Consider the following 22,410-nt stretch of genomic DNA (forward strand, 5'->3'; position numbering starts at 1 on the left):
TCATGTGAACCAGAGTTCAGGAACACCATTGATCATGTACAAGGGGCTGTGTCCAGAAAAAGTTAATAAGTATCAGCTTTCAGCTGCCTGGTTCACAGCTCAGAGAAGCTGAGTAGGAAGAAGATAGACAACAGTCTATCTGTATTATGTCACCCAGTGGCAGCATGTAGATGAGAAACAGGAGGGGCAAAGGATAAACACTTGGGGGACACCTAGTGCAGGGGCTTTGGAGAGGAAAGAGAGGTTGGAGATGGGGTAGCAGTTGGCAAAGAACAAAACAGCACAGGAACAGGCCCTTCGGCCCTCCAAGCCCGCGCCGCTCCCCGGTCCAGGATTGAATCCTGAGTCCAGGATCCCCGCCCAATTTTCCAGCCTATCTACATCCTAATATCCTATCCACCGAGCTGTCCCTCACAGCTACGATGCTTTGTTCATCACAACCTATTAACTCACCCCCACCCCCCCATTCCAGACCATGTGATCTCCAGGGAGAGGCGAAAACCCAGAGTGAAAACCCCAGGGCCAATATGGGGAAAAAAAATCTGGGAAATTCCTCTCCGACCCCCTGTGGCGATCGAAACGAGTCCAGGAGATCACACTGGCCCTGATCAGAAAATGCTTCCCAACCCTATTCATTTCCACCATCTGAATTCCCTGCCCCCGAGACAGGTTCCCAACTATCCGCAGTCTCACTCTGTACTGGCACCAGCAAGATGATCATAGAATGAAGCCTTGAAACGAGAAACAAAGAACAATTAGCCCGCGCCGCTCCCTGGTCCAAACTAGACCACTCTTTTGTATCCCTCCATTCCCACTCCGTTCATATAGCTGTCTAGATAAGTCTTAAATGTTCCCAGTGTGTCCGCCTCCACCACCTTGCCCGGCAACACATTCCAGGCCCCCACGACCCTCTGTGTAAAATATGTCCTTCTGATATCTGTGTTAAACCTCCCCCCCTTCACCTTGAACCTATGACCCCTCGTGAACGTCACCACCGACCCGGGGAAAAGCTTCCCACCGTTCACCCTATCTATGCCTTTCATAATTTTATACACCTCTATTAAGTCTCCCCTCATCCTCCGTCTTTCCAAGGAGAACAACCCCAGTTTCCCCAATCTCTCCTCATAACCAAGCCCCTCCATACCAGGCAACATCCTGGTAAACCTCCTCTGTACTCTCTCCAAAGCCTCCACGTCCTTCTGGTAGTGTGGCGACCAGAACTGGACGCAGTATTCCAAATGCGGCCGAACCAACGTTCTATACATCTGCAACATCAGACCCCAACTCTTATACTCTATGCCCCGTCCTATAAAGGCAAGCATGCCATATGCCTTCTTCACCACCTTCTCCACCTGTGAGATTGTGGGATTGAGTGTTTTTTTAGGATTGGTGATGACAGTGGATTTGAAAGTGAGAGGGACAGTGTGAGAGAAAAGAGAGAACCGTCAACAATATCACCTAATGTGGGGAAGTTGGATGATCAGCAGTTTAAGGAGAATAGGGTTAATGGAGCACAAGGTGGGTCTCATGGACAAGATGCAGAGGGCATGAAGGGAGATAGGAGAGAAACTGGAGAAAGCTGTAAGTTCTGGGCTTGAGCAAGGTGGAACTTTAGACATGGTTTGTCCCGGTGGGCTAGTGGAAGGGAGGGAAGCAGCAGAGGCAGCTGATCAGATTGTCCCAATCTTACAAAGAAGCTCCATGAGCTCCTCACACTTGGAGGTGAGGATGGAAGAGACAGGGGAGCATGAGAACCCTTCAAAAGGAAATAACATATGTTAAAGGTGTTAAAAGATTAAACACTGTTAACACAAAGCTAATTTATTGAAATTACTTGTGAATTCGCTGGTGTCTCAGCAGGTTGGATGACTGAGTGAATCTCTTCCCACACTTGGGGCAGGTGAATGACCTCTCCCTGGTGTGAACTCGCTGGTGTGTCAGCAGGGAGGATGACTGAGTGAATCCCTTCCCACACTGGGAGCAGGTGAATGGTTTCTCCCCAGTGTGAACTCGCTGGTGTACAGTGAGGTCAGATGATGTCTTGAACCCAGTGTCACAGTGAGAGCACCTGAATGGTTTCTCGTCAGTGTGAACACGTTGATGGCGCATCTGTTCCCCAGAACCTTTAAAGCACTTCTCACAGTCTGGGCATTTAAAAGGTCTCTCCTCAGTGTGAACTCGTTGATGGTGGAACAGTTGCCGGGAACTTTTGTAGCACTTCCTACAGTCTGGACATTGAAATGGTCTCTTCTCGTTGTGAACACTCTGGTGATTCAGCAAAGTGGATAATTGAGTGAATCCCTTCCCACACTCAGAACAGGTGAAAGGTCTCTCCCCAGTGTGAATTCGCTGGTGTGTCCGCAGGTTAGATGACCGACTGAACCCATGCCCACACACAGAGCAGGTGAATGGCCTCTCCCCGGTGTGAGTACGCTGGTGTTCAGTGAGTTGAGATGATTGTTTGAACCCAGTCCCACAATGAGAGCATCTGAATGGCCTCTCGTCACTGTGAGCACGTTGATGGAGTATCAGGTCCCGGGAACTTTTATAGCACTTCCCACAGTCTGGACATTTAAATGGTCTCTCGTCAGTGTGAACTCGCTGGTGCGCCATCAAGTCAGGGGACCGAGCGAATCCTTTCCCACACTCTGAGCAAGTGAATGGTCTCTTCCCAGTGTGAACTCGCTGGTGTCTCAGCAGGTTGCCTGACTGAGCGAATCCCTTCCCACAGTCGGAGCAATTGAAAGGTCTCTCTCCAGTGTGAACTCGCTGGTGTTGCAGCAGGCTGGATGAGCGAGAGAATCCCTTCCCACGCTTGGAGCAAGTGAATGACCTCTCCCTGGTGTGTCTGGGCTGATGAGTTTCCAGTTCCGATGGGGATCTGAATCCCTCCCCACATTCCCACCGTTTCTCCCCACTGTGAACGGTGCCTTTTCCTTCCATGTTCAAAACTCACAAATATTCAGCTGACAATAAATTGGGTGACTCCATCTGATCCTGATGGGATGTTTGGTTTGAGTTTTCTGATTGGAAATCCTCCACTTCAGATAATCTGAAATTGATTTTAAACAGAAAAAAGGGGATGAGAAAGAACTCACAAAAGGCAGGTTGTGAAATTGAGCTGAATTAATCTGGTTATTTATGGGGCTGGCACAAGGAAAAAGTGACCATGAAACCTGTTTGATCCTTTGTCAGAAGTGAAATGGTCACTACTGTCCTTCAGGGAAGAAAGCCTGCCTCTGGTCTGAGTCTACACAAGGTTCTGGCCTCTGCAACAACACAAGAAATAGGAGCAGGAGGAGGCCATTCGGCCTGTCGAAGCTGCTCTGCCTTTCAACCACATGTCATCATCATATTCAATGATGTAGCACCCTGGGCCCGAGAAATCTATGTTACAAGAGAGACAGAGAGAGAGACAGAGAGAAAGCAGCAAGAGACAGGGGCAAATGGGAGGCATTCTCTCGACCGAGAACTGAACCACAATCTCCTAATCCCTCAACCTCCACCACCTGGATGGACCAGGGCAGCAAGAGTATGTGGACACCATCACCTGCAAGTTCCCCTCCAAGCTTCATATATCCGAACTTGTCTGACATCCAAGGTTGGATGAGCAGAAATGTCCCCCATTTAAAGATTAAAGTTAAAGCGAAAGTTTATTTATTAGTCACAAGTAAGGCTTTCATGAACGCTACAATGAAGTTACTGTGAAATTCCCCGAGTCGCCACACTCCGGCGCCTGTTTGGGTAGTTAACTAACACGTCTTTCAGACTGTGGGAGGAAACCGGAGAACTCAGAGGAAACCCACGCAGGCACGGGGGAGAACATGCAAGCTCCACGCAGACAGACAGTGACCCAAGCCGGGAATCGAACCCGGGTCCCTGACGCTGTGAGGTGGCAGTGCTAACCACTGTGCCGCCCATGGCACATATATTGATGAATGCTGATCTACAAACAAATGCTCACTGAAATACAATGCTTCATTTTAAGATGCACCAAGATTGTAAATTTCTTATCCTTGTTTTCCTCCATGGTTGCAATCATCCTAATCTCTGTAATCTCCTCCAGGCCCACACCCTCCGAGATCTCTGCACTCATCTAATTTTGACCACTTGAGCATTCCCGATTTTAATCGTTCCATCATTACTGATTTTGCCTATTTCAGAAGCTCTGGAATTTCCTCCTTAAACCTCTCTGATTCGCCACCTCACTTTTCTCAGTTAAGATTCTCTTTAAAACCTAATATCTCGTCATGTGGCTCAATGTCAATTGTTATTTCATAACATTTCTCTGAAATGTCTTTAAAAGTTTAATTCTATTTATGCACAATATAAATACAAATAATGGTCACTGCCCTGGATATATATCATTGTTCTGCCTCATCAGTAAGAAACTGGAAGTGACAGAGTGAAGCAGGCGAATAGAGATTCTCACTTGGAGATAATCAAAATTGTTGCCCCCAACAAAGGTGGCGGCGATACACACATTCTGCTGCTCCTGCCCCGAACAAAGATGGAGCCGCGCATGCGCTCTGCTGCTAATGCCTGGATAAAGATAGCGGCCGCTGAACCCAGCTCTGTGAGAAAGCTGCGGCCCCTGCTGCAGGGAGGGGGCAACGGTTCGCGGGAAACGCTGGGAGATTTTTCCGTATTTGCGGTTCATGTAACGTGTTTACGTTACGTATCCAGTCACTCACCTGATCCGTGGTTCTCTTCGTCTCGCCATTCTCTCCGTTACGGATGGCAGATCCAAGGAACAAAAGCTTGTCTCCGTCGCCATTAACTAGACTGCGCATGCTTCACTCACAGCCAAGCCCCGCCCCCTCATTCACTCTGATTGGTTGGAGGACCAGCTTATTCACACTGAGGAGAAGACTGCATTCACTGTGGAAAGAGGTTCAGGTCCTCAGGCAACCTCACTGCGCACCAGCAAATTCACACCAGGGAGAAGCCGTACACCTGCTCCGTGTGTGGGGAGGAATTTGCCCAGTTATCCAGCCTCCAGTACCCCAGGAAGTTCACACTCAGGAGAGGCCATTCAACTGCAGTGCCTGTGGGAAGAATTTCAGATCTTCATCCAACCTCATTGAACACCAGCGAGCTCACACTGGGGAGAGGCCATTTATCTGCTCTATATGTGGGAAGGGATTCACAAAGTCCTCCAACTTGATGGTACACCAGTGAATTCATACCAGGGATAGGCCATTTATCTGCTGTGTGTGGGGGAAGGGATTCACGGAGGCAGCTAAAGAGCGGAGACATCAGCGAGTTCAAAAGTGACTGAAGGGATTGAATTCTGCTGTTGTTAGTGCTGCTGTTTATCACATTCAGGATTGATAATCTGACAATATCTGATTTGATTTTGCTGATGTTAACAAACCCTGTGGCTGGAGTTTAATATTCTGGAAATGTCACTGATTTTCGGGGCTGCAATGTCCCTTTTTAAACGCACATTCTGTGATCTTTCTCCTAAATTCAAGAATTCAGGAACTGGTTTACAATAAAATTATAAACTTTTACTTCAATCCTAAATTGATACAAAATCCAGAAGTCAATGTTTAAAAGGGTCCATTAATTAACATCTCCAATTAGAAAGTGTTGATTAATCCTTGCTGACAATTACTGATTTACACGTTCTTCACAGTGACATTCCCATTCTGAAATGAAATTATCAAGGAAAATTGAACAAAATAGTGAAATATTTTACAGACACATCAATTAAAATTTTAACAATCAACATTGATATTGATGCAACTGGAAAGTCGCTGAGTTCAATAATTTCTGACACAGCAGCAGCAACATTTGGTAAAGGTGGAACACACAACAAACCAAAAGAGAAAATGTTGGAAAATGTCAGCAGGTCTGGCAGCATCTGTAAGGAGAGAAAAGAGCTGACGTTTCGGGTCCAGATGACCCCACACACAACAAAGACTGGTTTGAGATCCATTCAGCAGAGATGACGTGTCATTGAAGCAAAAAGCAAAGTCTACTTGATGGTACAACATAAACCCAACAGCTGGAACACTGTGTCACTTGAAAATAGCCAGGAAAAATGTGTAAAAACAGCGCGATACTGTGCCAATAATCACTGGACCAGCTGATATCAAGAAATTCAAAAACTGACAATGCTGAAAAATCTCGGCCGGTCTGATAGCTTCTGTGGAGAGAGAATAGAGCCAACGTTTCCAGCCTGGATGACCCAGCTAGAAGAGAAGTGAACAATTGGTATTGAATCTAAAATGCTGCCAGCTGCTGCGCTGAGAAAAATGAAATGTTCTAATTACTGAGTGAAAAATGTACTTGTACCATATTTTACATTTAGTCTTGCTGGAAGCTCAAGGGTTTGTATTGCTGATTCTGATCATTCGAGTAGCGTCTTGATTACATATCGATGATATGTAATCAAGAAATTAAAACAAGCTCGTGGTTTAGGAATTACTGGGTTAATCAGAAATCATTTGTGAGAAGTGAATAAGGATGGGGAAATCAGGAAACAATTGCCACTTAATCAGTCTTAAATGTATTGAATTTATAGGACAGTGTCGACTGTTTATCCCAACCAAAAGCGTCTCTCCAGCACAGACCTGAAACAAGACAAACTTGGTAGGGTGGGGTGATCATGGCCTATATGTAAACTCACGACATAAAGGTTAAACAGGATGTCGCAGCAAGCAATGAACCACAAAGTGACTGAAGAGACTTCCAATGGGCTGACGAATGGCAGATGGAGTTTAATTTAGATAAATGTGAAGTGATGCATTTTGATAGATCAAAACAGGGCAGGACTTACTCAGTTAATGGTTGGGCATTGGGGAGAGTTATAGAACAAAGAGATCTAGGGGTACAGGTTCATAGCTCCTTGAAAGTGGAGTCACAGGTGGACAGAGTGGTGAAGAAGGCATTCGGCATGCTTGGTTTCATTGGTCAGAACATTGAATACAGGAGTTGAGACATCTTATTGAAGTTGTATAAGACATTGGTAAGGCCACACTTGGAATACTGTGTACAGTTCTGGTCACCCTATTATAGAAAGGATATTATTAAACTAGGAAGAGTGCAGAAAAGATTTAGTAGGATGCTACTGAGATTTGATGGTTTGAGATATAAGGAGAGGCTGGATAAACTGTGACTTTTTTCTCTGGAGCGAAGGAGGCTGAGGGGTGATCTTATAGAGGTCTATAAAATAATGAGGGGCACAGATCAGCTCGATAGTCGATATTTTTTCCCAAAGGTAGGGGAGTCTAAAACTAGAGGGCATAGGTTTAAAGTGAGAGAGGAGAGATACAAGAGGGTCCAGAGGGGCAATTTTTTCACAGAGGGTGGTAAGCATCTGGAACAAGCTGCCAGATTAGTAGTAGAGGCGGGTACAATTTTGTGTTTTAAAAAGTGGTTACATGGGTAAGATGGGTATAGAGGGATGTGGGCCAAATGCGGGCAATTGGGACTGGCTTTGTGGTTAAAAAAAGGGGCGACATGAACAAGTTGGGCCAAAGGGCCTGTTTCCATGCTGTAAACCTCTCTGACTCGAATGGAAATAGCAGGGAATTCACTGAACATCTGTCCCTTGCAAATGATAATTAAATAAATGATTGACATAAACACCAACACGAGCCACCACACCACCACCCCGCGCCCCCCCCTCCCCCGCCGCCACAGAAATAAGCTACATAAATGGAATTTTGTGTGGGGAAATCACTTCAAACAACAAAGAGCTTTTCAAAGTGGCTAAAGGTGACTGAGACAGGAGATCGGCATCCTTCTGATCCGGGATCAGTAAACCATTCCGAGGAGAATATCACCTCCAGACACGGAGATCAGTATCCCCCTGATCCGGGATCAGTAAACCCTTCCGAGGAGAATATCACCTCCAGCAATTAGCGGAGATCAGTATTTCCTTCAACCGGGATCTTACCTATTACAGGTTTTATGTCTTTTATGTATCATATCTAAACTGTTGCTTCTTAATAACTGAGTGAAAAATCACCGATGACTTCTTTCCATTTTTCAAATGCTCAGGCCAGCATTTATTGCCCCTTCCTCATTACTCTGTGAAGGTGGTGGTGAGCTGCCTTCTTCAATCACTGCAATCCCTGTGGTACAGGTACACGGTGCTGTTAGGGAGGGAGCTTTTAAACCTCTTCTCACAGTCCAAGCATTTAAACAGTCTCTTCTCATTGTGAACAAGTTGATATTTACTGAGATACAATGACTGAGTGAATCCCTTCCCACACATGGAGCAGGTAAACTGCCTCTGCTCAGTGTTGTGCTTGTGTTGCAGCAGATCCATTGCACTTTTAAATCTCGTCACAATCAGAACATCAAAACCATTTATTTTTCGGTCTGAACAAGTTGATGTGAAATAAAGCTGCTGAACTGATTGAATCCCCTGTCACACACGGAGCAGGTGAACATGCTCCCTCAGTGGGAGTGCACTGGTGTTTTAGCAGGCTGGATGACAGTGAATCCCTTCCCACACTCAAATCAGAGGAATGGCCTCCCACCAGTGTGAACCCTCAGGTGATCAGTGATTTGGGATGAAGTAGTGAATCAGTTCCCAGATGAAGAGCAGCTGAACAGCCCCTCTCAGTGGGAGTGGTTTGGTGTCTCTGCAGATTCCCTGCACTTTTAAAGCTCTTTCCACAGTCAGAGCATTTAAACAGTCTCTTATCAGTGTGAACAAGCTGATGGTTGCTGAGCTGTGATGACTGAGTGAATCCCTTCCCACACACAGAGCAAGCAAACGGCCTCTCCCCTGTGTGAAGAGGCTGGTGTTTCATCAGTTCATTTCTGCTTTTAAACCTCTTCCCACAGTCAGAACATTTACAGGGTCTCTCATCGGAGTGAACAATTTTGTGTCTTCTGAGGTAGGATAAACATGTGAATCCCTTGCCACATAGGGAGCAGGTGAAAGGTTTCTCCCCAGTGTGAAGACTCTGGTGTTCACTGAGGTGAGATGTTGTAGTGAATCTCTTCCCACACTCAGCGCAGGTGAATGGTCTCTCTCCAGTGTGGATGCGCTGGTGTCGAAGAAGATGGGATGATTTAACAAATCCTTTCCCACAAAAGGAGCAAACAAACGGTCTCTCCCCAGTGTGAACACGCTTGTGTTCAGTGAGGGTGGAATACTGCCTGAAATGTTTCCCACACTGAGAGCAGCTGAATGGTCTCTCCCCAGTGTGAACACGCTTGTGTTCAGTGAGGTGGGAAGCACAAGTGAATCCCTTCCCACACATGGAGCAGGTGAAGGGTTTCTCCCCAGTGTGAACACGTAGGTGTTCAGTGAGGTGAGATACTTGCCTGAAGTTCTTCCCACATTGAGAGCAATTGAATGGTCTCTCGCCAGTGTGAACCCGTTGATGGTGAATTAAACCCTCAGAACTCTTAAAACTATTCCCACAGTCAGAGCATTTAAACGGTCTGTCCTCAGTGTGAACTCGCTGGTGTGACACCAGGCTAAATGACTGAGCGAATCCTTTACCACACATACAGCAGATGAATGGTCTCTCCCCAGTGTGACAGCATCGATGAATTTCCAGCTGAGATGGGGTTTTACAAACTTTTCCACAGTCTTCACATTTCCACTGTTTCTCCATGGTGCTGGTGTCTTTGTGTCTCTCCAGGTTGGATGATCTGTTAAATCCTTGTCCACACAGAACACGTGTACGGTTTCACCTGACAGTGAATGGTGTGATGTTTTTCAGGCTGCGTAACTGGGTAAAGCTCTTTCCACAGTCAGTTCACTGGAACAGTCTCACTCCAGTGTGTGCATGTGTCTCGATGCTTCTCCAGTCACACTGATGTTTGAAATATTTTCCCACAGGCAGAACAAACATTTTTCCTTCCACATTCAAAGGCTAATTGAGTTTAGGTGCTGATAAATCGAATGATTGTAAAATATTCGTATGAAATTTGATTTGAGTTTCCAGTCTGTAAATCTTCCCCTTCAAATATCCTGCAAAAGAAGATAACAAAACTACTGTCAGTCCAGGATAGAAATTCTGAGCAGACAATTCTAGTTTCTCTGGAACATTTTTTCCGCTTGTTCCCCCAAACCTGTAAATCCCCGTTCCACACACTCTCCCTCCTCCCTGGGCTGAAATCCAAACCCATCTCATCATCTCCAACATTCTTTTCCTCCATTCCCAGTTTTCTCCCTCCCTCCCTCTCCTCTGTCTGGATTCAGTTCTGATCAATGACATGTCATTGATGAAGACGAACATCTCGTCAAGACCATCCCCACACCCCCACTTCTTGCCTTCAAACAACCGCACAACCTCAAACAGACCATTGTCCGCAGCAAACTAACCAGCCTTCAGGAGAACAGTGACCACGACACCACACAACCCTGCCACAGCAACCTCTGCAAGACGTGCCGGATCATCGACACGGATGCCATCGTCTCACGTGAGAACACCATCTACCTGGTACACGGTACCTACTCTTGCAACTCGGCCAACGTTGTCTACCTGATACGCTGCAGGAATGGATGCCACGGTTGAGGAGGAACTTATTGAAACTTATAGGGTACAGCGAGGCCTGGACAGAGTGGACGTGGAGAGGATGTTTCCACTCGTAGGAAAAACTAGAACCAGAGGGCACAACCTCAGACTAAAGGGACGATCCTTTAAAACAGAGATGAGGAAGAATTTCTTCAGCCAGAGTCATAGAGGTTTACAGCTTGGAAACAGGCCCTTCGGCCCAACTTGTCCATGCCGCCCTTTTCTTTAAAACCCCTAAAGCTAATCCCAATTGCCTGCATTTGGCCCATATCCCTCTATTCCCATCATACCCATGTAACTATCTAAATGCTTTTTAAAAGATAAAATTGTACTCACCTCGACTACTACCTCTGGCAGCTTGTTCCAGACGCTCACCACCTTCTGTGTGAAAATATTGCCCCTCTGGTCACTTTTGTATCTCTCCCCTCTCACCTTAAACCTATGCCCTCTAGTTTTAGACTCCCCTACCTTTGGGAAAAGATATTGACGATCTACCTTGTCTATGCCCCTCATTATTTTATAGACTTCTATAAGGTCAGCCCTCAGCCTCCTACGCTCCAGAGAAAAAAGTCCCAGTCTATTCAGCCTCTCCTTATAACTCAATCCATCAAGTCCCGGTAGCATCCTAGTAAATATTTTCTGCACTCTTTCTAGTTTAATAATATCCTTTGTATAATAGGGTGACCAGAATTACACACAGTATTCTAAGTCTGGCCTTACCAATGTCTTCTACAACTTCAACAAGACGTCCCAACTCCTGTATTCAATGTTCTGACCGATGAAACCAAGCATGCCAGATGCCTTCTTCACCACTCTGTCCACCTGTGACTCCACTTTCAAGGAGCTATGAACATGTACCCCTAGATCTCTTAGTTCTGTAACTGTCCCCAACGCCCTGCCATTAACTGAGTAAGTCCTGCCCTGGTTCAATCTACCAAAATGCATCACCTCGCATTTGTCTGAATTAAACTCCATCTGCCATTCGTCAGCCCACTGGCCCACCAGAGAGTGGTGAATCTGTGGAACTCTTTGCTGCGGAAGGCTATGGAGGCCAGGTCATTGAGTGACCTCAATAGATAAGTTCTTGATTAATAAGTGGATCAGGGGTTATGGGGAAAAGGGAGGAGAATGGGGATGAGAAAAATATCAGCCCATGACTGAATGGTGAAGCAGACTCGATGGGCCGAGTGGCCTAATTCTGCTCCTATGTCTTATGGCCTTTACACTTGGTTACACTTCAGCCCCAGGCTCCTCATGTTTACATAGAAAATAGAAGCGGAAGGAGACCATTCAGCCCTTTCAACATTCCCTGCCATTCATTATGGTCATGGTTGATCCTCAAATTCAATACCCTTGTCCCACCCATCCCCCCATAATATCCCTTTGGCCCCAAGAGATATATATCTACTCTACTCCCACTTTTGAGGAATGGAGATCCAAAGATTCACGACCCACTGAGAGAAAAATATCTAATCTCTGTCTCTATGGCAACACTTGTTTAAACAGTGACCCCAAGATTCTCCCATAAGAGTAAACAACAGTTCCAACAAGTTGTTGGAAGGTATTTTGAGAGACAGGATCTACAGGCATGCAGAGAGGCAAGGACTGATTAGAAACAGTCAGCATGGCTTTGCAGTGGAAAATCATGTCTCACAAATTTGATTGAGATTGAGTTTTTTGAATGGGTAACCAAGAAGGTAGATGAGGGCAGTGCAGTTGATGTTCTTTACATGGACTTTAGCAAGGCCTTTGACAAGGTATCAAATGGTAAGTTGTTGCATAAGGGTAATCTCACGGGATCCAGGATGAGGTAGCCAACTAGGTACAAAATTGGCTTGATGACAGAAGACAGAGGGTGGTTGTAGATGGTTGTTTTTCAAACTGGTGGCCTGTGACCAGCAGTGTACCTCAGGGATCGGTGTTGGGTCCACTGTTATTTGTCATTTATATTAATGATGTGGATGAGAATTTAGTAGGCATGGTTAGTAAGTTTGCAGATGACGCCAGGATTGGTGGCATAGTGGACAGTGAAGAAGGTTACCTAGGATTGCATCGGGATCTTGATCAATTGGGCCAGTGGGCTGGTGAATGGCAGATGGAGTTTAATTTTGATAAATGCGAGGTGATGCATTTTGGTAGATCGAACCAGGACAGGACTTACTCAGTTAATTGTAGGGCATTGGGGAGAGTTATAGAACAAAGAGATCGAGGGGTACAGGTTCATAGGTAGAGTGGCGAAGAAGGCATTCGGCATGCTTGGTTTCATTGGTCAGAACATTGAATACAGGAGTTGGTACGTCTTGTTGAAGTTGTACAAGACATTGGTAAGGCCACACTTGGAATACTGTGTGCAATTCTGGTCACCCTATTATAGAAAGGATGTTATTAAACGAGAAAGAGTGCAGAAAAGATTTACTGGGATGCTACTGGGATTTGATTGTTATAAGGAGAGACTGGATAGACTGGGACTTTTTTTTCTGGAGCGCAGGAGGCATAGGGGCGATCTTATAGAGGTCTATAAAATAATGAGGGACGTAGATCAGCTAGATAGTCAATATCTTTTCCCAAAGGTATGGGAGTCTAAAACTAGAGGGCATAGATTTCAGGTGAGAGGGGAGAGATACAAAGTGCCCAGAGGGGCAATATTTTCATACAGAGGGTGGCGAGTGTCTTGAACAAACAGCCAGAGGTAGTAGTAGAGGCAGGTACAATTTTGTCTTTTAAAAAGCATTTAGACAGTTACACGGGTATGATGGGTATAGAGGGATATGGGCCAAATGCGGGCAATTGGGACTAGCTTCGGGATTTAAAAAAGGGGCAGCATGGACAAGTTGGGCTGAAGGGCCTGTTTCCGTGCTATAAACCTCGATGACTGTGTGACTCCTCTCCACATCCAAGACCTTTCAGGATCTGAAAGGTTTACATTAAGTTGCCTCTTACTCTTTTAAACTCGAGCAGAGACTGTCTCACTGCTCCTCATCAGACTATCCACCTATTCCAGGTGTTAGTCGACTAAACCTTCTATGAACTTCTAATGCATTTATATTTTTCCTTAAATAAGGAAATCGATAATGTACACATTGCTCCAGATACAGACTCACTGTGTGCAACTGAAACATAACTTCCCTGCTTTCACTCCATTCCCCTCATAACAAATAATAGCTTTCTGAATTACTTGTACCTGGATTTTCTATCGTGATGAATTTTGGATATTTTTTGTTACAGGGGGTTAGAAAGGGAGGATTTACACACAACAAGCTCAAACCAAGAGAAAATGTTGTCTCTTCTGATATGGGCTTTCTGAATGGGATAAGTAGGGAGATGTGAATGGAATGTTTTCACTTGTTGGTTTTTCCATTACTGGGAACCATGAACAGACAACAAATAAATCAAACAGGAAAATAGGAGATGTTTCTTTCTTCAGACAGTTGTTAGAATTTGGAACTCACTGCGACTGGAAGTGGTTGACACAAATACTTTAGATGCTTTCAAAAGGAAAATATATGAGTCTATGAGCGAAAAGGGATTGGAAAAATCAAGTGAAAAGCTGAGATGTGGTGATCAGAATGAGAGGAGACTCATGTGGAGTATAAACTCCAGTACAGACTCGATAAACCGAATGGCCTGTTTGTGTATTGTCACAGACAGAACAAACAATTCTCCTTCCCTGTTCAAAGACAATAACAATCAGCTCCTAATGATCCGAGTGACTGTCAGATCTCAACGTGATGTTTGGTTTGTGTTTTCTTGCTGTAAATCCTCCTTTCCATTATCCTGTAAAGGGAATTTACAAAAGTCATCACTGTCAGTCCAGGATAGATATATTCATAGAATTCCACAGTTCGGAAGGAGGCTATTTGGCCCATCAAGTCAACTCTCCGACAGAGCATCCCACCAAGGCCCCAACAACATAACCCAACTTATTTACCCCACTAATCTCCCTAACCTACACATCCTGGGGTAAGAATGGATAATTTAGCATGGCCAATCCACCTAACCTTTGGACTGAAAGCTAGTGGCGTTTGCTACCAAATAAACCTGTTGGACGTTAACCTGGTGTTGTTGGACTCCTGACTGTGTAAACTCCACACAGACAGGTAACCAAGGCCGGAATCGAACCCAGGTCCCTGGCGCTGTGAGGCAGGAGTACTAACCACTGTGCCAGCCACGTAATTCTTTGTAAACTTATTTTGCAGGAAATAGAAGAGGAGGATTTGCAGTCTGGACAATCAAATCTCACGTCAGACAGAGTCAATCAATTCATTGGGAGTTGAAGATTTGTACATCTGAAGGGATTTAATTGACCATCTCAGTTGGAAACTGGTGAGAATCTGTTTCCTTGCTCCTCCTGTGGGGAGGGATTGATACAGCTGGAAAACATGCTGACACGACAGCGAACTCACAATAGTGAGAGTTCATTCACCTGCTCCGTGTGTGGGAAGAAATTCATGTGTTCGTCCAACCTGCTGGCTCACCAACTCGATCATATTATTCAGAAGCCTCTTCAAAGCTCTGACTCTGGGGAAAGCATTGAAACCTCTGAGGAACAGGCCCAACACCAGCTCCTTCACACTGACGAGAGACCGTTCAGCTGCTCCCACTGCGGGAAGAGGTTCAGCCAGTCCTCCCACCTTGGAGAGCACCAGCTCCTTCACACACACGAGAGACCGTTCAGCTGCTCCCACTGTGGGGAGTCGTTCAGCGACTCAGTGCATCTCACTGAGCACCAACAAGTTCACACCAAGGACAGGCCATTCAGCTGCTCCCAGTGTGGGAAGAGATTCATTCAGTCCTCCCACTGCACCGTTCACCAACAGATTCATTTTCAGAAGAGACATTTCAAATGCTTTAAATGTGAGAAGACCTTCAAAAGAAGGATTAGTCTGCTGAGACACCAGGGCACTCACACTGGGGAGAGGCCATACGTTTGCCCTGTGTGTGGGAAAGCATTTACTTGTTTGCAGCATCTCCTAAGCCACCGGCCTATTCACACCGGGGAGAGGGGATTCATCTGCTCCGTGTGTGGGAAGGCTTTCACGGAGTCATCCAGCCTCCGGAGACACCGCCGCATTCACACAGGGGAGAAGCCGTTCTCCTGCTCCATTTGCGGCAAAAGATTTGCTCAGTTTTCCTACTGCAATCAACACCAACACATTCACTCTGATAAGAGACCTTTTCAATGCTCAGAATGCAATAAGACCTTTAAAAGAAGTGATGATCTGCTGAAACACAAACGCATTCACACCGGGGAGAGGCCGTTCCTGTGCTCTGTGTGTGGAAAGGGATTCGCTCAGTCCACTGGCCTGCTGAGACACCAACGCATTCACACCGGGGAGAAGCCGTTCACCTGCTCTGTGTGTGGGAAGGGATTCACTGATTCATCCTATATGCTGAAACACCAGCGAGCTCACACTGCGACAGAACCGTTCACCTGCTCCCTGTGTGGGAAGGGATTCACTGATCCATCCCGCCTGCAGAGACACCAGCGAGTTCACACTGGGGCAAAACCTTTCAACTGCTCCATATGTGGGAAGGGATTTAATCAGTATTACAGCCTGCTGAAACATAGACGACTTCATGTGTGACCGGCAACGTTGGATTCTGTTGTTTCTGCGCCCTGAGATAAACAATAACAATTGGATGAATAGGGGAGGCAGCGGCACAGTGGAATTATCACTGGACTCAGGGTAAGGCTCTGGGGACCCAGGTTCGAATCCCACCACAGTCGATGGTGAAATTTGTATTCAATTAAAATCTTGGATTAAAAGTCTAATGACAAACCTTAACCATTGTCAATTGTCGTAAAAACCCATTTGGTTCAGTAACGTCCTTTAGAAAAGGAAACCTGCCGTCTTTACCTGGTCAGGCCTACATGTGACTCCAGACCCACAGCAATGTGGTTGACTCTCAAATGCCCTCTTAAATGGAGGGCAGTTAGGGATGGGCAAGAAATGCTGGCCCAGCCAGTGACGCCTACATCCCGTAAAAATGAATACAACAAAGTTCCTCAGTATCTCAGTAACCTGCTCCAGCCCCACAACACTCTGTGTAAATACAAGTTGTTGATGATTATGCCCTGAGATAGATAACGTGAACCCGATTCCCCTCGTCCACCAACACAGCAACTTCTTCACAAAAAGTAAAGCACATGGGATTGGGGCTGTTGTACTGAGATGGGTAGAAAACTGATTGGCAGACAGGAGACAAAGAGTCGGATTAAACGGGTCTTTTTCCAACTGGCAGGCAGTGACTATTTGGGTAACGCAGGATCAGTGCTGGGGCCTCAGTTACTCACCTGCCATGGGTCTTGTTTTTTTTCCCCTGTTTATTATGCATCATTTTAAAATTGTTGCTTCCTAAGAATCTAATTTAAAACCATGGATAAGCTCGAACCACTTTTGGAAAATCTGTGACTCTCTGATCAAGAATCTTACTGACCACTGCACACCATTCTGGTCACCATTTTATTTAAAAATATATCCAGGCACTGGAAAGGGTGCAGAGAAGATTTTAATGATGAGATTTTAATGTAGAAGGCAGCTCACCACCACCTTCTCAAGGGCAATCAGGGATTAGCCATAAATGCTGGCCAAGCTCGCAATGCCCACATCCCATAAATGATTTTCAAAACGTGTGTGGTTTTTTTATCAGGAAAGGATTGACAGGCTAGTTCTTCTTTCTTGAGAAATGAAGGCTGAGGGGTAACCTGAGCAGAGGTCTTCAAAATTATAAAAGGTTTAGATACAGAAATAGTGTTTCCTCTTGTGGGGAAGAGCAAAAAGTAAAGTTTATTTATTAGTCACAAGTAGGCTTAGATTAACACTGCAGTGAAGTTACTGGGAAACTGGAGACAATCAATATAAAACAGTCACTAAGAAATCCAATCGGAAATCCAGGATAAATTTCTCTACACAAAGAGTGGCGAGAATATGGAAATCACAACTACAGGGAGTGAAATGAACAGTATAGATGTCTTTCAGGGGAATCTCAACAAGTACTTATGTATGATTTTATAGTTCATTCAGGATTTATTTCAAAAAGACTAAAAACAATAAAGTGACAGGAGATAATTTGCAGGGTGTGAGACTCTGTGTGTGAGGGTGTCTGTGAGTGTGTGTGTTGCTTTTCATTGGTGTCACAGAAACCTTCCTCTTTCTGAGCAGACAATCTGGCCCCTGAATGATGTGAATTGTACAACTCAGAGATTCTCCATTCAGAATGACCATGTGCTGTGTAAAACCTGACATCTCCACAACCAGACGCCACTTCTCCTGGAACAACGTGAAGTGACTACAATTTTCTAGATTGATTTCTTTGCTCTCACATATTTTCTCAGTTCATAAATTCCATCACGACCTTTAAACACACCGATGGTCTCCACTTTAAATACTTCCCTCAGTCTTACCAACATATAGCAATTGGATTGCTGATATTACAGGAATCCATTCTGAAATTCTGTAAATCTGATTCCCACCTAACACCAACCCATATCCCCATCTGAGTTCCAGATTTTAATGAGATTTCTTAAAACACAGGCAGCCTGGCAGCACAGTGGTCAGCATTGCTGCCTCACAGCGCCAGGAACCCGGGTTCAATTCGTGCCTCAGCTGACTGTGTGGAGTCTGCACATTCTCCCTGTATCTGTGTGGGTTTCCTCCGGGTGCTCTTATTTACTCCCACACTCCAAAAATGTGCAGATTAGATTGATTGGCCATGCTAAATTGGCCCTTAGTGTCGGGGATTAGCAGGATAACTACATGGGTGACGGGGATAGGGCTGGGGGTGAGATCGTTGTTGGTATAGGCTCAGTGACCTCCTTCTGCACTGTAGGGATTCTATACTGTCTGCCCTATCATTACATTGGATCCAATACTGTGTTCACTGACACACTGCAGCCTGACTTATATTTGGAATAAACACTATGTTTGTTAAATCCAGAGTAAGTAAACTAAGCCAATCCATGACGAAGGGTCATCCAGACTCGAAATGTTGGCTAGAATCTCTTTGTAAGTCTCACAAACTCCCCAGCCTTCAGGAGAACAGTGACCACGACACCACACAACCCTGCCACAGCAACCTCTGCAAGACGTGCCGGATCATCAACACGGCTGCCATCATCTCACGTGAGAACACCATCCACCAGGTACACGGTACATACACTTGCAACTCAGCCAACGTTGTCTGCCTGATACGTTGCAGGAAAGGATGTCCCGAGGCATGGTACATTGGGGAGACTATGCAGACGAGACGACCACGGATGAATGAACAGCGCTCGACAATCACCAGGCAAGAGTGTTCTCTTCCTGTTGGGGAACACTTCAACAGTCACAGGCATTCATAGAATTCGGCCTCTGATCTTCGGGTAAGCGTTCTCCAAGACGGCCTTCATGACACACAACAACGCAGAGTCGCTGAGCAGGGACTGATAGCTAAATTCCGCACACATGAGGACGGCCTCAACCAGGATCTTGGGTTCATGTCACACTATCTGTAACCCCCACAACTTGCCTGGGCTTGCAAAATCTCACTTTCTGTCCTGGCTGGAGGCAATACACATCTCTAACCTGTGCTTAATGCTCTCTCCACTCACGTTGTCTGTACCATTAAGACTTGATTACCTGTAAAGACTTGCATTCCAACCATTATTTTGTAAATTGGGTTTGTGTCTTTATATGCCCTGTTTGTGAACAGAACTCCCACTCATCTGATGAAGGGGCAGCGCTCCGAAAGCTTATGGCTTGTGCTACCAAATAAACCTGTTGGACTTTAACCTGGTGTTGTGAGACTTCTTACTGGGCCTACCCCAGTCGAACGCCGGCATCTCCACTTCATGGAATCTCTCTCCACAGTTGCTGTCAGACTTGCTGAGGTTTTGCAGCATTTTCTGTTTTGAAGTCAGTGCTTTGCTGTGTTGTCTCTGTGCTCCATCCCCACTCTGATTGTATTGGAGCCTGTGTGTGTCATTGTTACACTCAGAGTAAGTCAGTGCTTTGCTGTGTTGTCTCTGTGCTCCATCCCCACTCTGATTGTATTGGAGCCTGTGTGTGTCATTGTAACACTGAGACTCTGTCACTTATTATTGGACAAGCAGCAAGTCACCGTCACAATGCCCGGCTGATTGACGGCAGCGTGGACCAATGGGGAGACAAGGGGCGCGGTTGGAGGTCCGAGTGGGAGAGGCTGGTCCTCCAACCAATCACAGTGAATGAGGGGCGGGGCCCGCTCTGACTGGGGCATGCGCAGTGTGGGTAATGGCGACGGAGACGGGGCTGTTTTTTCGGCTCGGAGATAGGTTAGCGGTGATTGACGGTACGGAGGGGGCGAGGGATCTCGCGGGTGGACGGAAACGCTGCGTAAGCAGGTTGTGTCAGCCGTGAACCTCGGTAAAGAGCTTCACGGACCCAGTTTGTCCTCTTTTTAGGTCAAACCAAACCAAGTAAACAAACTCAGATTAATTCAGGACAAAGTAAAAGGGGCAGCTCCCCAAAAAGGAGGGGGAACAGCCCGAACAGAAATCAAAGTACAAAGGAAACTTAAAAACATCAAATTAAAATGTGATTATTAGGGTCAATAATGCACCCCAACCCCTGCGGTGCCCAGCGGGCGCGGAAAGCGTCAACCTCGCCCGTGGACACCGCATGCTCCCTCTCCAGGGACACCTGGCCGTGAACGTAGCTGCGGTAGAGGGGAAGACAGTCAGGATGGACGGCTCCCTCGATCGCCCGCAGCCTGGACCAGTAAATGGCGCGTTTCGCCAGGCCCAGGAGCAGGTTCACAAGGAGGTCGCCATCCCGACCCTCTCCTCTCCGCACCAGGTGTCCGTAGATCAGGAGCGTGGGACTGAAATGCAGACAAAACATCAACAAAAGGCTCTTTAGGAAAACGTAAAGGGAGTGCAGCCTAAGACACTCAACATAGACATAGTCCATGGACTCCACAAGGCCGCAGAAAGGGCAGTCTTCGGAGCCCGTGAACCAGTGAATCCTACGGTTGTGCGGAACTGCTGCATGCATCACCCTCCACCCCAGGTCCCCGACGTAATTGGGGGAGATCCCTCCGTAGAGGGACCTCCAACGGACCCAGTTTGTACCGAGCGGTACCGCAGCTCCTCATGTTCGGGCCGCGCTCACGGCCGCCATCTTTATTGGGGGCAATATGCAAGAAGGCGCATGCACAGCCGTCATCCTTTTAGGGGGCAATGTTGTCATTGAGTGGGAGGAGCTTGTTCCCCATTGTTCAGAATGGAGACAACTTGTCCATCAAACTGCATCAACCCTCTGAGTCCCAATGTCTTATTGATGAGGCAGAGCGGTGGCAGAGAAGGAAAGAAAGGGAAATAGCTTTGACAAAGGGTCATCCGGCCTCAATGTCAGCTCTTTTCTCTCCTCACAGATGCTGCCAGACCTGCAGAGATTTTCCAGCATTTTCTCTTTTGGAAAGGGAAATAAATTCTGCTTTCCAGATCCCACTATATCATGAGATGTATTTCCCATTCATCTTCTGTTCCACCATCCTTTTAGGCAGCGAGTTCCAGAGCATGTGCTCTCCCTACCCAAGTATAAATCTTCCTCAAATCCCTGCTCTGTCACTATTCAAATAATGTCCTGTATATTACACTTTTATCCAGTATTATAGACATCTGTCTGGCAGCCTGCATGGAGATTTTCAGCTCCCTGTGTCCAGGACAGGAAGCAGTGAGCATGGATCTGTCAATCAGCCTCAATTAGCATCTTTAGGAGAATTGGGAGGGTGAATATTAGATACAGCAGAGTGAGAATGGAGAGAGAGTGTGTGGGATGGAGATTTACAGCTTTTGGGGAATGAGAGAGGAAAGAATGTTCCATAGAAACTTGAACTGTCTGTTCTGAATTTCTATCTTGTACTGACATTGATGACTTTTGTAAATTCCTTTTACAGGATATTAGAACATAGAACATAGAACATAGAACATTACAGCGCAGAACAGGCCCTTCGGCCCACGATGTTGCACCGACCAGTAAAAAAAAAACTGTGACCCTCCAACCTAAACCAATTTCTTTTCGTCCATGAACCTATCTACGGATCTCTTAAACGCCCCCAAACTAGGCGCATTTACTACTGATGCTGGCAGGGCATTCCAATCCCTCACCACCCTCTGGGTAAAGAACCTACCCCTGACATCGGTTCTATAACTACCCCCCCTCAATTTAAAGCCATGCCCCCTCGTGCTGGATTTCTCCATCAGAGGAAAAAGGCTATCACTATCCACCCTATCTAAACCTCTAATCATCTTATATGTTTCAATAAGATCCCCTCTTAGCCGCCGCCTTTCCAGCGAAAACAATCCCAAATCCCTCAGCCTCTCCTCATAGGATCTCCCCTCCATACCAGGCAACATCCTGGTAAACCTCCTCTGCACCCTCTCCAAAGCCTCCACATCCTTCCTGTAATGTGGGGACCAGAACTGCACACAGTACTCCAAGTGCGGCCGCACCAGAGTTGTGTACAGTTGCAACATAACGCTACGACTCCTAAATTCAATCCCCCTACCAATAAACGCCAAGACACCATATGCCTTCTTAACAACCTTATCTACTTGATTCCCAACTTTCAGGGATCTATGCACACATACACCTAGATCCCTCTGCTCCTCCACACTATTCAAAGTCCTCCCGTTAGCCCTATACTCAACACATCTGTTATTCCTACCAAAGTGAATTACCTCACACTTCTCCGCATTAAACTCCATCCGCCACCTCTCGGCCCAACTTTGCAACCTGTCTAAGTCTTCCTGCAAACTACGACACCCTTCCTCACTGTCTACCACACCACCGACTTTGGTGTCATCAGCAAATTTGCTAATCCACCCAACTATACCCTCATCCAGATCATTAATAAATATTACAAACAGCAGTGGCCCCAAAACAGATCCCTG

General features: G+C 46.1%; 1 protein-coding gene across 1 annotated transcript; it reads right to left on the reverse strand.

Annotated features, from left to right (window-relative positions):
• LOC144487556 (uncharacterized) lies at window positions 1-9,590 on the reverse strand. Its single transcript, XM_078205642.1, has 5 exons — window positions 8,844-9,590; window positions 2,627-2,769; window positions 2,291-2,542; window positions 1,835-2,038; window positions 1-46 (listed from the first exon to the last, which is right to left on the reverse strand). The coding sequence occupies exons 1-5, from the start codon at window positions 9,588-9,590 to the stop codon at window positions 1-3; spliced, it is 1,392 nt and encodes a 463-aa protein (XP_078061768.1).
• Window positions 9,591-22,410: the final 12,820 nt, after the last annotated feature.

This window comes from Mustelus asterias, unplaced genomic scaffold (assembly GCF_964213995.1).
Source record: "Mustelus asterias unplaced genomic scaffold, sMusAst1.hap1.1 HAP1_SCAFFOLD_872, whole genome shotgun sequence".
In the NCBI taxonomy this organism is placed as follows: Eukaryota; Metazoa; Chordata; class Chondrichthyes; order Carcharhiniformes; family Triakidae; genus Mustelus; species Mustelus asterias.

Coding starts and splice junctions, on each gene's coding strand:
- LOC144487556 (XM_078205642.1), bottom strand. CDS start 9,590: ATGGAGAAACAGTGGAAATGTGAAGACTGTGGAAAAGTTTGTAAAACC. Junction 2,770..8,843: donor ACCTCAGAAGACACAAAATT/GTTCACTCCGAT, acceptor CTGCAACACCAG/CGAGTTCACACTGGAGAGAG. Junction 47..1,834: donor AGACACCAGCGAATTCACAA/GTAATTTCAATA, acceptor TTCTGGACACAG/CCCCTTGTACATGATCAATG.